This window comes from Carcharodon carcharias, chromosome 9, assembly GCF_017639515.1.
Source record: "Carcharodon carcharias isolate sCarCar2 chromosome 9, sCarCar2.pri, whole genome shotgun sequence".
NCBI classification, from domain to species: domain Eukaryota; kingdom Metazoa; phylum Chordata; class Chondrichthyes; order Lamniformes; family Lamnidae; genus Carcharodon; species Carcharodon carcharias.
In genome coordinates, this window is record NC_054475.1 from 92,271,551 (window position 1) to 92,288,468 (window position 16,918).

Here is a 16,918-nt window from a genome sequence, read left to right on the forward strand (position 1 = left end):
CTTGCCATGGTCATCGCGGTGAGGGCACAACCAGGAGTGCTACTTCAGTGAAACTGACAGGCTGTCAGCAGCCTTTGATCAATGAAACTGAAGAGCTCCAACTATGGCCAGGCGAGAGGCTGCTGCTCACGTCATACTTCCGAGTGCTTTCAATGCTTGACAAGTAATCGCCAACTTCTTGGAAGTTACTTTACCTGTCTTGCATGTCACTCACCTTCAGCTGCACTTCCCTGCTGTCAGCCTTCACCACAACTTACAGCCCTACCTTGCACCTCTGACAAAGAGCAAGAGCAGCATCAACACCTACAACACCACCAGTAGCAGGAGCAACACTAACACTAACTGCCTTCTGCTCAGCTGTGTGCTACTCCACGTGGCATAGGAAATGACCACAGATTCACCTCAAAGGAAGCAAGATTGTCAATACAGGAGTTACAGGCAGAGGATCAGGTCTTTCAACAAGTATGAGGATCATGGGTCTCAGGCTTTCATGGCAAGTCATTGCTGATCTCTGCAGTCACTTAGAACAAGACCTCTTCTCAGAGTTTGAGGTGGACACGCATCGTCAGTGGCTATCAAAGTGGCAGTCACTGGGGGCTCTTCCCCATTCTCTGCCTCTCCCCAAGGCTGTGTGCTCTCTTCTTAAAAGAGAGAAAGCAAAGAGTTATGAATGTTGGTAAGGTCTTGTGTGGATAGCAGGGAGGACTACATTTGTGGAGGGACTGTGATGCATAGGAGAGGACAATAGGATGAGGGTGAGTGTGAGTGTTTACTGCTTAGAAAGCGTTGTGAGATGCTTGAAGAAGGAGGAATGAGTGGAGCTCCAAGGACTGTTATTCTACAGAGTGTTATGCAGAGGAATGCTGGGAAAATCAGAGTATGGGGGTTGGCACCTGAAATTGTTATGCCACTCACCTTAACTGCCATCTTGACTTGCTGGGTCCTCTTAGTGCACCATCTCTGGAGGGACCACATTTCTGTCGCTGAATTCTTATGATTGCTGCAGCCACACAAATCCTTGTCCTGTTCAGCTATTCTAACCCATGCAGGAGTCCCTTCACTTAGAAATCATTCCTTTGACAGGATCAGCATCATCCCACTCATCCTCTATGATTGGTCAGGGAACCTGGAGATGGGGAGGTAGAGCCTTGGCAAAGGCCTACTCTAACTGTCAACGGATTCCCAACCAATTAATGGTCCTGTTGTTTCATCGGTGACTGAGTTCAGAAAATCTGCTGTTAGTTTTTATTGTTTTTTACCAAGAAAAAGCCTGATTTATTTTTCCTCCATGAATCTTTTTTTGTGATTTTTCACTAGTACGTATATTGCAATATCCTCTGAGGAAAACCCATTTTTTCTAGTTATTTTGGCAGTATTTCAACTTTAATATTCTTCCTGGATTACCAAAAACTCAAATGATCTTTTCCTGTACTGCAATCCATTGTTGAGGAGGTCTGGACTAATACCTGTTTTTTTGAACATTTTGGCTGAGTTGGTATTTTTCTCAGCTTTGACTCAGAAGATTGTAGGTTCAAGACCCACTTCAGGATTTCGACATGTAGTGTGACACTTCTTTGCAGTCCTAAAAGACTGCACAATGAGAGCTGCTTTCCTTCAGATGAACTATTAAACCAAGATGCCCTCTGCCTGTTCCAGTGTTTCAGGTGATTGTAAAAGTTTCTATGGCACTATTCAAAGAAGAGTTCTCCCACGTCCTGGTCAAAATTTCTCCCTCAACCAATGCTGCCAAAACCACATAGACTGACTGGTTATGATGAGATCATTCTTACTTTTACACATTGACATTTGCAAAAAACAGATGGTGGTATGAAACTCACAATGTTTTCAACTGCTAGGATAATTTTTTATATCCAATTTCAAGAGTTTTACTTTTTTTCCTGGCAATTTTTAATTGTTCTTATAAAATCCAAAATAAACCCCAAAAATTCATTGGATGGAATTTTGTTCAAAAATAAAAACTGAAAACACAGTACTTTGGCAATACTCAAAAATGGCACTGAAAATAAATGCAACCTGTAAATTTTAATGAAAATTTGGAATAATTTTAAATTCTATTCTGCTTCACAAATGGAAAGGAAAGACACAATGGCACAGTAGGTCCATGTAATGCAAATAATTTTTTCTTGTTCTTGACATTTGGACAAAATTGGCAGAATCCCATTTATTGCCCATTCCTAACTGACCTGTTGTGCGGTGGGCAAACTGCTTGAACCGCTGACATATGTTGATATAACTGGCCAGTGTTGGCCCCAGTCCCATTTCTAGGGTTTGATGGTGGGGTACTTGGCGATAATAGTGTTATTGAAGGCCAGGGAACGGTGGCCGTGCTTTTTCTTGTGGCAAATGATCATGTACCTGTCAATTGTTAACTCAACCCTAGTTGTTGCCTAGGCTGATAGACTGCTTTATTATCAGAGTTGTGAAAGCAGCTGAATGTTGTGGAATAGTCTATGAAGAGCCCTCTTTCTGACTTTATGAAGGAGATCATTGGTGAACTAGGTGAAGACAATTTGGCCAGACACTATGCTGAGGAACTCCCACAATGATGCCCTGGCAATACAATTATTGGCCCACATGACAACCACATCAGGGAGGGGGAAAGTTACCTGGACAGACACTTTGCTCCAGGAGGTGGTCACACCCCTTGGATTAGGTAATTCAAATTTGGTCTGTGATCAGGGAAAAGAGGACATGACTGCAGGTGAGGCAGGTATGGGGACCCAGGGATGTCGGTTGAGGAGCCTCATCCCCTGCAATTATCCAATAGTTATGAGATTCTTGCAAGCTTTGTTGGCAAGAGCGAGGACTGTAGGGAGGATGAGCGAACTGACCACGGCACTGTGGTACAGGGAGCCATTCAAGTTGGGTGGAGGAAAGAGGAATGTAGTAGTGGTAGGCACTATAATAAGGGGGATAAATACTGTCCTATGTAGCCATGACCGTGAGTCCCAAAGGCTGTGTTGCCTGCCCGATGCTAGGGTTGAGGATGTCTCCTCAGGGCTGATGGGGAACTTGGAATGGGAGGGGAGGGATCCAGTTGTCATTATGAACATTGGGACCAACAACATTGCTAGGATTAGAAAGGAGGTTCTGCTGAAAGAATTTGAACAGTTAGGAGCTAAATTAAAAAAACAGAACCTCAAAGGTAATAACCTTGGGATTACTACCTGAGCCACAGGCAAACTGGCAAAATAAAGTCAAGGAGTTAAACACCACGTAACTAAAAGATCAGTGTGGGAGGAATGGGTTTCAGTTCATGGAGCACTGGCACTAGTACTGGGGTAGAAGGAAGCTGTTCCGATGGGACGGGCTTCGCTTGAACCGTGTTGGAACCAATCGAATAACTAGGGCTGTAGAGAGGGCTTTAAACTAAATAGAGGGGAGAGGATTATGGAGAGGGGATATGTAGACAAAATTAATGACCCTTTACTTAAATGCACGTTGTATCCAGAACAAGACAAATGAATTAACAACACAGTATGATCTTATATCCATTATGGAGACATAATTACAAGGAGATCAAATCTGGGAACTAAATATTCAGGGTTATGTGACTTTTTGACAGGTCAGGCAGGAAGCAAAGGCTGGTGGAGTGGCTTTGTTAGTACGAGATTGAATAAGTACGATAGCAAGAAATGACCTTGGACTGGAAGATGTAGAATCCATATGTGTGGAAGTAAGAAATGACAAAGGAAAGAAGACACTGGTGGGAGTAGTCTATAGGCTCCCTAACAGTGGCTATACTGTTGGACAGAGAGTAAATCAGGAGATAATGAGAGTATGTAAAAAGGCAGTACATTAATCATGGGTGACTTTAATCTAAAAAGATTGAAAAAATCAAATTGACAGAGGTAGCCACGAGCAAAAAATCATAGATTGTATTCGGGTTGGTTTCCTAGAACAATATGTTGTGGATCTAATCAGGGATCAGGCTATTTTGGATCAGGTAATGTGCAATGAGGCAGGTTTAATAAATGATCTCAGAGTAAAAGATCCCCTAGGCAACAGTGACCATAACATGGTAGAATTTAACATTCAGTTTCAGAGTGAGAAACCTAGATCGGAAATAACTCTGCTAAACTTAAATAGGAGTAATTACAAAGGTATGAGGGCAGAGTTGGCTGGAGTGGACTGGGAAAGGAGTTTAGCAGAAAAGATGGTTGCTGAACGATGGCAGATGTTTAAGAAAATAATTCATGACTCATAATGATATATCCCAGAGAGGAAGAAGGATTCTAGGAAGGAAATGGTTACCCAAGTTAAGGATAGTGTCAAATTGAAAGATAAAACATACATGTGGCAAAGATTAGTGGTAAGCCAGAGGATTGGGAAAGTTTTAAAAACCAACACAAGATGGCCAAAGGAATGATAGAGGGTAAGCTAATAGATTCTGGAAAACTCCCAGAAGATTGGAAAATTGGTAACTATAGGCCAGTTAGCTTAACACCTGTCATTGGAAAATGTCTGGGTCTATTATAAAGGATGTAACAGCAGAGCGTTTAGAAATGCATAATATAATCAAGAGTAATATAACAACGGACAGCAAGAGCTTCCTTAAGTATATGAAAAGGAAAAGAGAGGCCAAAGTGAACAGGGGCCCCTTAGAGAATGAGGCTAGGGAAATAATAATGGGGAACCAGGAAATGGCAGAGGAGTTGAATAAGTACTTTGCTTCAGTCTTCAAAGTAGAAGACACTAATAACATTCCAAAAACACTAAGTAATCAAAGGGCAAAAGGGGGGGAGGAAATAAATACAATAACTATCACTAGAGGAAAAGTACTATGGAAACTAATGGGGCTAAAGGCCGATAAGTCCCTTGGACCTGATTGGTTGCATCTAGGATATTAAAGGAAGTAGCTACAGAGATGCTGGATGCACTGGTAGTAATCTTCCAAGAATCTTTAGATTCTGGAAAAGTCCCAGAAGATTGGAAAATTGGTAACTATAGGCCAGTTAGCTTAACACCTGTCATTGGAAAATGTCTGGGTCTATTATAAAGGATGTAACAGCAGAGCGTTTAGAAATGCATAATATAATCAAGCAGAGTCAGCATGCCTTCATGAAGGGGAAATCATGCCTGACAAATTTATTAGAATTCTTAGAGGATGTAACCAGCAAGATAGATAAAGGGGCACCAGTAGATGTAATAGATTTGGATTTTCAAAAGGCGCTTGATAAGGTATTGCACATAAGGCTGCTTAATAAGATTAGAGCCCATAGAGTTGGGGGTAGTATATTAGCATGGATAGAGGATTGGCTAACTAATAGAAGATAGAGAGTTGGGATAAGGGGGACATTTTCAGGATGGCAACATGTAACTAGTGTAGTGCCACAGGGATCAGTGCTGGGGCCACAATTATTTACAGTATATATGAATAACTTGAATGAGGGAAGTGAATGTACTATCGCCAAGTTGCGGCTGATACAAAAATAGGTGGGAAGGCAAGTGGTGAGGATGACACCGAGTCTACAGAGGGATATAGACAGGTTAAATGAGTGGGCAAAAACTTAGCAGATGGAATATAATGTGGGAAAATGTGAGGTTATGCACTTTGGCAGGAAGAATAGAGGAGTTGAATATTATTTAAATGTAGAAAGACTGCAGAAAGCTGCAGCACAGAGAGATTGGGGGGTCCTCACACATGAATAACAAAAAGCTAACGTACAAGTTCAACAGGTAATAGGAAAGGCAAATGGAATGTTGGCCTTTATTTCAAAGGGAATGGAGTATAAAAGTCAGGAATTCTTGCTAAAATCATACAAGGAACTAGTTAGACCACACCTAGAATACCGTGAACAACTTTGGTCCCCTTACCCAAGGAAAGACATACTGGCATTAGAGGCAGCCCAGAGAAGGTTCACTAGGTTGATCCTGGGTATGGAGGGACTTCCTTTAGAGGAGAGGTTGAGTAGGTTGATCCTGTACTCATTGGAGTTTAGAAGAATGAGAGGTGACTTTATTGAAACATATAGAATTCTTAGGGGGCTTGACAGGGTAGATGCTGAGAAGTTGACTCCACTTGTTGGAGAGTCTAGGACCAGAGGGCATAATCTCAGTAAGGGGGTCACCCATTTAAGACAGAGGTGAGGAGGAATTTCTTCTCTGAGGATAGTGAATCTGTGAAATTCTTTACTGCAGAGGACTGTAGAGGCTAGGTCATTAAGTATATTCAAGGCTGAGATAGACAGATTTTTAATTGGCTAGGGAATCAAGGGTCATGGGGAAAAGGCAGGAAAGTGGAGTTGAGGATTATCAGATCAGCCATGATCTCATTGAATGGCGGAGCAAACTCGATGGGCTGAATGGCCTACTTTTACTCCTACGTCTTATGGTCTTATCTTATGCATCTGATATGATTGGAACATTTTCTTCCTGACCACTATTGACCATAGTTTCAGCTTCTTAGTTGAATGCTGCTTGGATGCCAATGGCAGACAGTTTCACTTTGTATTCAGTTCTTACATTCATGTCTGGCTCAAGCCAATTGATTCTGGCAGAACCAAAGCTAAGAATCGATGAGCAAGCTGGATGTAACTAGCTGTTGCTTGATGGCACAATGAATCATTCTTTCCATTATTTTGTTGAAGATTGGGAAGAAGCGGGCTTGAATATGATACAAGCTGGCAATTTTCGATGGCTGTGGACTAAATTCCAGTGTTGTAGCTGCACTGGAACAGCTTGAATGACAGCTAATTTTAATGACCTGGCATTAAGTACTACTGGAATGTTGTCTTCACTCATAGCTTTCACTGTTTCCTGTGTACTCAGCAAACTCTAACTACTTAATGTCACATGGAGTGAACTAAATAAACTGTACAGTGATATCTATGATGCTAGGATACTCAAAGAGGCTGAGTAGGATTGTACATTCAACACTTGTGGCTGAAGACAGTTGCAACACTTCAACTTTATCTCTTATGCTCATGTTTAGCTCCACCATGGTTAAGAATGGAGATGCTTATAGAACCTCCTGTTGGTGCCTTGACTTGTTGTTGGATTTCTTGGCTCTGTTTATAGCATGCCAGTTTTGGTGTTTAGCATGCTCACTAGGCTGTCATTTCATTCTAAGGTTTTAAGATGCTGCTCCCCAGTGAATAAGGGATCATCTCCTGGCTTGCTGGTAATGGAGCAGTCAGCGATGTGCTGTAAAGTTACAGCTTGTGGTGGTATTCAATTCTTTGGCTGCTGATGGCCCACAATGCCTTGTGGATAACTGTTGCTTTTCAGTTACTATATCTATCTTTAAACTTGTTGTACAATGCAACACTATATGATGGAGTGTGTCTTTGTAGCAAATGTGCAGAGCTCACTTCTGTCCTGTTATCTTGGACTGATGTGTCTATAACAGATAGGAGGATGAGTTTCATCTTGTTCGTTGCTTCATTACCTGACAGTGACTCAGTCTTGCAGCTAACTCCTTCAGGACTTGACCAGCATGGTCAATGGTGATACTGCTCAACCAAATGAGTTTCTGAGATGTTCCATGGCTACTTGTGACATTGAATTCAATAATTATTTGTGGTAATGCTCAGGCTGTCATTAAAAACTTAATTGGTTAATTGATGTCTTTTAGAGAAGGGGATATACTAGCCCTACTCAGTCTGGTGTATATGTGTTTCAAGTAATCACTACAAAAGTTGAATTTACATAGTCTAGCAAGTCACTCTGTTGTGCAAGTAATCAATGGGATGCAAACTATTAAGAAAAATATTGCATGAACCTTTTGGTAATGACTCAGCTTTTCTATCAGGTCAAGAGCCAGGCAATATCAACTGACATAGCCCTGCAATGCCCTCTCACTAATATCTGAGAATTGTTCCCCAAATTAGGAAAGATGCCCCATAGGCTAGTCAAAGAACAACCTGACCTCACGATACTCAGTCATATCTATCAGCCAATATCCTAGATTCCTCCATCACTCCTGGTTCTAGCTTGCCTCAAGCTCAAGGAAGACCTACCAGAGGTGGGCATACAGTCATGTGAGGTGGTAATGGCCCTGAGCACCTTAAACATGACACTGAACCCCGTGAAGCATCAGAGTTTTAGGTTACGCAATACCAAAGGTGATCAGTAGGAGGTTCTATCTCCAACCCCCCAAATGGATCTTTCGGTATTGTTCCATGTTGAACATCACCACTTAGAGGAAGCGATGAAAGGAGTAAAGACACACAATTTAGTTAGAATCACCTTTTTAATTCAACACATCAATAGATTTTATGAAGGTTTCACCTTCCCGTATATGCTTTGTATCCTATGTCACATACCCCATATGTCAGGATATTCATTGCAAACTAATCTGTTCTTATATAAGGAATGATATCAGAGTGCTCCACACACAACTGTTGGATATAATGTGAAGAATTTTATTACATAGCTTCTGTCTGAATTATTTACATGAATTTCCTCCTTTAAAAAAACACTTTGCTATTATGCTTCCATCTTTTTGTGACTCGGTGTCAATTTTTGTCTGACTTTGCTTCTGTGAAGTGCCTTAGAATGTTTACTATATTGATGGAAATATTTGAATACAAGTTGATCCCGTTATTGATAACTTCCAAAGGAACGTTATATAAAATGAAAAAGTATTAAATGACAAGGTCAAAGTTGAAAAACCAGCATCTTCAGGGTTCTCAACTTGCTTTGTTTTCACCCTGCTTAGTATGGTTCCCAGCAGCCTCATGCTCTACACTTCACAAAAGCCATACAGCTATTACTAAGAATGAAAGAGCCTACATAATGTTGCGTATTTCTTCCTCATTTTTTTAATGTTTCAAGAACTGTTTGTGTTATGATTCTGGGAATAATTGCGCTCAGCCTTTGAGGACTGCGTAACAGCAACTTTTGAATTTTTTAATTGTTTAACACTTCAAAAAGGAAGTTTTCTAACTAAAACCTAAAAATCAGCAGGTAAAGTAACAGACAACAGATTATTTAAATTTTTTTAAGTCGGTTAAATGTTGAATGATTGCTGTGGAAGTCTTCAAATGCTAAGTGGCTTCTCCTTTGTTGTATTTTCTCCCTTTACCTTTTTTTCCCATTCATGCTTGTAACTTACTCTTCTCCTTTATATTTCTGCCTTTCTCCCTGCATTCCTCCCTTTAAACTTTATCACCAAATTTTTTCTAACTTTGTGTTTCTTTTATCTCTCTCGTTTGTCATTGTTTTTCTTGTGATTCCTTGTGATTTCTTCTTTTTACTTGTTAAACCCTAGCATTTTGAATTTACAGGCAATGCTAGAGAGGTGTCCTGCCCCTTTCCTCCCGTTTGGAATTTTCAGCCCAGTTTTCGCTCGAGATGCTTTGCCACTTAAAAGGTCTGCTTTCAGTTCTGAACTTCAAGTCCACACTCCACACTGTGAATCACTGTCTGGGGACAATGGTGACGTTAATCTCTTCAGAATGGCTCTATCATTCCTCTGTTAGTCTCCTTTACTCACTCACACCATTAACAACCCCTGGCTATGCTACTGCACCTTGCATGTTTAGAGAGAACCTCTCCCTCACTGTCAGAGATTCCTAATCACTGTGGCATGCCTAATGAAGTCTTTGCATTAAGAATGTTACCACATTTTCTACTGAAAAGCTTACTTACTGTTCCCATGTAGCTAAGATGTGAATGAACTATTAGGAAAATGATTAAATGTAATATGTTCATTCCACCACTGAGCGGTTGCTGGTGTATGCTGCTTGCCTATAGAACCACAAAAAAAGGTTTACAAAGGCAATGTTCAGGTGGATTACAACTTGATTCTGGTTTTATTTTTGTTTTAGTTCCTATATCAATCTTATGTGACTTTCTTTTTAAAGCACACTGATTGTGGTTCACCTAGTAATTTAAAATGAATCATAATTAACATAGATTAAGTTATGACTGTAGTTTCAGTTAATGCAGACAAAAAACGACATGTGGTGTCCTCAGTGACTTAAAGGCGTTACTCAGTGTAGTACTTAACCACACAGTTCAGAATATCTCACCTTCAATCTCCGTTCTGTATGGAGTTAACTGATCTGCAAGGAAGCAATTGGGGTGCAAAAAATGAGCTCAGTGCCCATAGGCCTGGGAGGAAAAAAATCATCTGTAGTCCCTGTTTCTCATAACTAATCAATGACTACATGTAGAAAAGTGCATATATTTATGAATGTAGCTGTTCAGTGAGGACAAGATTGGGCATGGCTCTGTTGATCATAGTTAAATGGGTTACTAATACTCTCTTGGTGCATACGTGAAGAATAACTAGGTAAGGTCTGGAGGGCTTCCATACTCTAGCAGCATCATTGCCTTGTAACTGTAAATGCCCCACATTGCATTACTGTATATCATCAGTGAAGACATCAGTTCCCAACTTAAGTCAGTCTGAATGTATGTGAAGAGGCCAGGGAATAAAATGGGATTTAAAAAAAAAAATTCTTTCATGGTATGTGGGCACCACTGGCAAAGCCAGCATTTGTTGCTTGCTCGGCCATTTCAGAAGGCAGCAAAGAGTCTACAATTTTACATATAATTTTTATTAATTTAATTCAATTTCACAAGCTTCCATGGTGGGATTTGATCCCTAGTCCCCAGAGTATTTTAGTCTGGGCTTCTGTATTACTAGTCCAACAACATTATGCTATGCCACCACCTCCCCATATAAAGGTTTGGCTACCTGTGAAAAGATGTTTTTGTTTTCTACACGGCAGCCGGATTATAATTACTCTGTATTCCAAGCCAGCTGGAGTGTTGGAGGATGTTAGAACTGCACCTACAGCCAAGTTAGAGAGATTTTTAGCGCATTAAACTTACAGCTGGGTTGAAGTGAGGTGGAAGCACATTGCTCCCTGAACTTAGCATTGAGTTGGAATCTCACAATCATTGCCTTTGGTTAACCTGTGTAGTGTAGTGTTTGAAGGAAATTCTGTGGTTGATTGAATGCTTGTTCTCTTCTCTAATAACATCTCAGTGCCTCAGTTAAAGGCTGTTGTTCATCACAGGTAGGTGATCACATGAATTCTGCAATTCTTTTCATTTTTGTTTTCAAATGTGCTGTAGCTTGACAGACTGAAGAAAGGAATAGATATTTTATTTAGATTGAGAGATTGGTGGCTGAAATACGACAAACCTCCCATTAGTCTTAAATTGATGCAAGACAGAACTGTTATAAAAAAAGATTTTTCGCATTTGCAATAATTTGTGCAGGTAACACCAACCAAGTTTCAGAATTAAAAAAGAACACATTGAATAGTTTAATTTCCTTAGCACAATCATGACAAATTTCTATGCTCTTTTTGCCTTTCATTACCCTGTTTATAGGCTGACAACTATGCTAAAATAACATCCAAAAAAATTTTATAAGTGCATCAAGCAGTGCCCTACCAAAAGAAACTAAACTCAATTTTTAATGCTCCTCTAAGGGCTAGCAGGATTTCTACACCCTGTGCATAAAATAACACAGATTACAATGTTTTTGCTTTATTCTTAAAAATGTTCAGCAGTATCATTGTTTGGATTGATACTTTGCTGTTGTTTTGTTTCTTTTTGTATTGTACTCCAGTATATAGTAGAAAATTAAATTTAAACAAAACAGAAATCATTTTTTGTACCTACCTCTCCTGCTGTCCCAGACCTTAAAATAATCTTTCAGTTTTCAAAGAGTTATAGGTGCTTTCATCCTGTCACAGATCTTCCTGCTGTGTATGGGTCAAGTTGGTAAAGGCACCATGTGAGTTGGAGCTGATCCATACAGAACTGGAAGATCCCTGGTTCAGTTGCTACTTTGTACTAATCTCATCTAGGGTCGCGGTTTGGTGGTATATTTGGTCTCAGCAATCCTGGGCTACAAAGGTAAATAAATGACAATCAGTTTCTAATCACTTTTGTTGGAAAGTGCATGAGTGAACATGTGGACAAAAGTAGACTGAACTGTAATCTTTCAATGGTTAATTAAGTCGTCTGATACTTGCTCACACATGAAAAATAGCCACTTGGATGATGTACCAGAGTGCAATTGACGCCTTTGCAAGTGGTGGCATCAGGACAATTTTATTCTTATACTCAGCAGAAAAGTATACCATGACACTGTAAATATTGTGCGATATTTACAAATCTTAACATTTGGAACTCAGACCTGTCTCAGCTAGAGCTGAGAAAGAAACTGGGTTAGTTCTATGCTGTGTTTTTTTTGGAATGTCAGGTGAACTATTTACTACAATCAGTCAAATGCTAGTTTTTGAAGAGGCACATTACAACCTTTCTGAACTTCTGAGGACAGCTTTTGCTGATGGGGCAATTAGACCCCAGTAAATTAAAACATGTTTCGGACCATAGAATATATTTTTAGTTCAGTAACACATCTTAAGTGATTCACGGAGATAAATTGTTCTGATTTCAAAGTATTGACGCAGAAGAAATATGTTAATGAAGATTTCTTTTGGCTCATATATTTCTAGTACAATTTAAATTAGTTGAATATTTGCTAGAAGTACTGTGCTGTACTTTTTAATTCCATTGCATATTGTAATCATAATTCTTTATCCTTTAAAAGCTACACAGTTAAGTCTAGAGATTTGGCCACATTTATGTGACCAATGTTTAGCTGCAGACCTCTAGAAGAGAAAACAATATCTAAGGCTAGTGTAGCTGTTCATGGTATGCTTGGTTAATTATGAAATTGTCTATTTTCCACAGATTCTGAAATCTTAATTTGCTTTCTCTATTTCTTTTTTGGTTACCTGGGAGCAGCAATCCCAGTTGGTGGAGAGAAAAGGTCACTTTGAAACAGGAGAAAGTGAGGAGGAGAGAGAGGAAGAGGAAGAAGGGAGCTGCAGAACAAGATCATGCTCCACCAGTCTCAGCACAGCATCAGGATATTCAGACAGTGTGAATGAAGAACGTGTTGTATCCTCCAGCCTAGGACTGAGCAGGTTGATGATTTAGTGTTGCATCTATTTCTGGCATTATATGTTTATTGAAATATATTACGGGAGCCAATTCAAAAGCTTTCGTTAAAAAATAAGGGAATTACTTACACTGTACAAGTTGCTTTGAAAAATATTTGAGGCCCCCTCATGGCATGGTTGGTGAAAGCAAGCTATGTCACGCTGGGTGAATTCCTCGCTATTGTTGCAGAAACCTGAGAAAAATGATGTAATCAATTATTGCACCTTTTTCCAGAGTTTCAACAATCCATCTACCAAAGCTACTGCAGTAAAGCAAAATAACCCCCATGGAAATTCACCCCTCTATGTCAGGGTTGATCAATGAGCAAATGACTGCTTGTTGAAGGTATCAGAGTGCATCTGTGCTACCTGGAACTGTACACCAGCATGAATCAGCAGCTTTAAGAGAAAACTTGAAAGAACAAAAAAGGATCATTGGCATGTCAAGGTGAAAACTAACAGGGATGGCAGTAAATGCTGGCCTTTTCAGCGACGTTCATGAACCATAAATAAATAAAGAATTCTGTAGAAAATTTCTAACAAACTTAAAGATTAAGTGAATAATGACTGGTATATGAACTGTTGTGGAATAACTTTTGTGATTAATTTCCTCCCCATAGTAACAAACGAAAACAGAGCCCAAGAAGTAAGAGCCGGAATAAAAAGCGCTTTAAAGAAAGAGCAGGAAGATTAGCTAATCCAGGTACTCCTGATCCAGCCCAATCAATGAAGTATGAAATGGTGAATTCTACCAGAGAAAGAAAAAGCAGTAGCAGTGATGATGATCTCATCATCATAGATGATGCAGGTACGCAAGGATCTAAAGACAGTATTACTCAGCAAAGCACCAAGCAGGAAAAAACAGAACCAATGGATTTCTCTAGCCTCACTGAGGATAGTTGTGACAATAACATTGTTAAGGAGAATGGTTCAAATAACGATGGGCCCGTTAATCATCTTTCTGCTGAAAAAGTACTTATTTCAGAAGGAACCCAGACCAATAACCTTGCTGTTATAAAGAAAATTGAAATAAGTTCCAGTGGCACCAATGAGCCCACAAACTCCCATTCTAATATGGAATCTCAAGGAGATGTTTTAACACACAAAGTCCATGAGATTGACTTGAATACAACAAAGAAGTATACGGCAGCCACTGTACACTTTCTGGAGAAGCAATTGGATCATGCAAGGAATTTATTAGATGAAAGAACCACAGAAAGAGATTGCTTTAGAAAAGAAAGTGAGGAGCAGGCCGTCACAATAGAGCAAATAACAAAACAACTGATGGAGTACCAAGAAATCGAAAGACAGCAACAAGATAAAACTACACCGAGACCAAACATAATGGAAAACATAGAGGCTGTTGGGCCTGAAGGCTGGAGCCTTGAGGAAATTAGGGTATATTGCAAGGAAATAGTACAAGAACGCGATGCCTTGGCCCAGCAGCTAGAAGATGCAGTAAAGAGGATGGAAAACTGCTCATCAGAAAGGAATCAGTTGAAAGAACAGGCAAGTACCTGCTCAGTTTGAGAGCAGAATAACAAATAAAGTGTCCAAATGAGGAACTGTGTTTTTATTTTCAATTTTTCCTACTGTGCTTTGAAACCCTCATCTCCTCTGGTGCTGTGAACCACCAGTCAAGAGGACAAACTGGAAACTTGTTTCTAGTCCTCTTCTGTTGGCACAGGAAATGCAAGAGAGTGGCCCTCACTCCTGCTGTGAGTAAGATTCTGGCCTCCGTTGGATCCCAATGAATGCACAGTTTAAATCAGGATCTCACTGTGTTGGAAATTGCAGGGCCAGGCCTCTTTATGTATGCTGTACCCATCAGACTTCAGAACTCTAACACATCAGGGCAGAACGTATTATCTGGTGCAAAATAGGTGCTCAGCAGAAAGTGTGCACCCACCAGCTACTTATTGTTGCTGTTGTAAGGCCACAGTTAAAATCAGAATGATATTGGGAGGAAAGTCATGTGTAGATGCTACTACCAGTAATAATCTCTTCTGCCACTGATGCTTTCTAATGTTAAATGTAAGTACGGTATTTTAATGTTTTGGGAACTAGAGGCATATGGTACACTTACCATTAAAATGCTAAGTACACCAAGCAGATAGAAGAGAAAAAGCCCAACAATAGAACAATGACTATATGTTTGCTATAATTTGCAGAGGCTGGAATTGCATTCCACTGATAAACTGGAAGGAAGTACATTTTTCCTGAAACAAATTTTACAACTGGTCAATAGAGTTTTACAAACATACGAATTAGGAGCAGGAGTAGGACAGGACACTCGGTCCTTTAAACCTGCTCCTAATTCGTTAAGATCATGGCTGATCTGATTGTAACCTCAACTCCACATTCCCACCTACCCCGATAACCTTTCAAACCCTTGCTAATCAAGGATCTATCTACTTCTGCCTTAAAAATATTTAAAGACCCTGCTTCCACTGCCTTTTGAAGAATAGAGTTCCAAAGACTCTCAACTCTCTGAGAGAAAAAAATTCTCTTCATTATTGTCCTATTTTTAAACAGTGGCCCCAATTGTACTAGATTCTCCCACAAGAGGACATCCTCTCCACATCGACCCTGTCAAGACCCCTCAGGATCTTATATGTTTCAATCAAGTCACTTCTTACTCTTCTAAACTCCAGCAGATACAAACCTAACCTGTCCCACCTTTCTTCAAAAGACAACCCACCCAATCCAAGTATTCCTTTAGTAAACCTTCTCTGAACTGCTTCCAACGCATTTACATCCTTCCTTAAATAAGGAGACCAATTCTGTACACAGTACTTCAAATGTGGCCTCACCAATACCCTATATAACTGAAGCATAACTTCACTACTTTTGTATTTGATTCCTCTCGCAATGACTGATAACATTCTACTAGCTTTTATAATTACTTGCTGTGATTAGGTTTGGAGAAAGCTAGTATGAATATAATTTTAATGATAAAATATTCTTCCTTATCAAATCAAAGTTGTTAATATGTTGTATAAGTTAAATAACAAAGTTTTCTGTAATCCATCAGGACTTATTAACAATATTTGTGTTTCTAAACAGTTCATATCCTTACACCATATGGCTTCTTGTTTCTATCCCACATGTAATATTTTGTAGACAGTTTATTTTGTTATTTTCCCATTATTAACATTATGAGTTACATATGAAAGGGAGGAAAGACATTGAATAGTTCTTCATCATCCATTTTTTTGGTTCCAGTAAGGTCTTTTCTACAAAAACAATGTTACCTTAAGACAAATCACAAATTCGCTTTCTCTGTAAGCGCTGTCAAATTTTCCAAGTTCAATCTAAGAGGGCAAAGATTCACTGGTTTGATGAGACTCAGGTAGCTGATTTAAGTAAATCTGGAAATCACATTAAGTCCTCCCAAGAATCTTCCTCTTTATTTTATTTTCCCATTCAAAAAAATGATAATCAGGAAGGAATATATACAAGGTTTGGTCAAAATATCCTATTGGGCCTGCCAGATTTTGTTTCAAAACCAATGTAATATACAATAAGAATGTAGAAAGTGTGAACATTCCATTTCAGACTTCAATCCTTATATTTAACAGATGGATGAGCTATCCAATTCATTCCTAAATCTCAACATAAATGAAGCAGGAGCACACTTTGTTGCAGGTTCATGATTGGCTAGTTATCAGCTATCTTGACCTAAATGCTGCCGAATCATATACCTGTGTAGATCTGAGAATCCAATGACAAAGAAAGGGAGGCATCAGATTCAGAGACAGAATTATTGCAGCTCTATTTCACATCATAGCAATCTATGCAGGAGAGATCCATGCAACAGATAATTCCCCCAAGAATGAATAAAATGCGCATGTCTTTCAGGGACACTTTATATCTTTGAATCTCAGGTAAGCTCATAAACTTGTACCAGTAGGGATCCAAAAGGCAGATATATCCACCTTAGATGTCAAAATGCCTGGTCATGTGGGGCTCGATCTGTA

General features: G+C 39.5%; 1 protein-coding gene across 2 annotated transcripts in view; it reads left to right on the forward strand.

The window, feature by feature from the left end:
* zgc:152774 (uncharacterized protein LOC553526 homolog) overlaps nucleotides 1–16,918 on the forward strand; it is a 132,121-nt gene that overhangs the window by 90,961 nt on the left and 24,242 nt on the right. For both annotated transcript variants that reach the window (XM_041194863.1, XM_041194864.1), the window contains 2 exons: nucleotides 12,742–12,923; nucleotides 13,559–14,447. In XM_041194863.1, coding sequence (XP_041050797.1) covers nucleotides 12,742–12,923; nucleotides 13,559–14,447 — 1,071 coding nt within the window. The remainder of the gene's footprint in view (nucleotides 1–12,741; nucleotides 12,924–13,558; nucleotides 14,448–16,918) is intronic.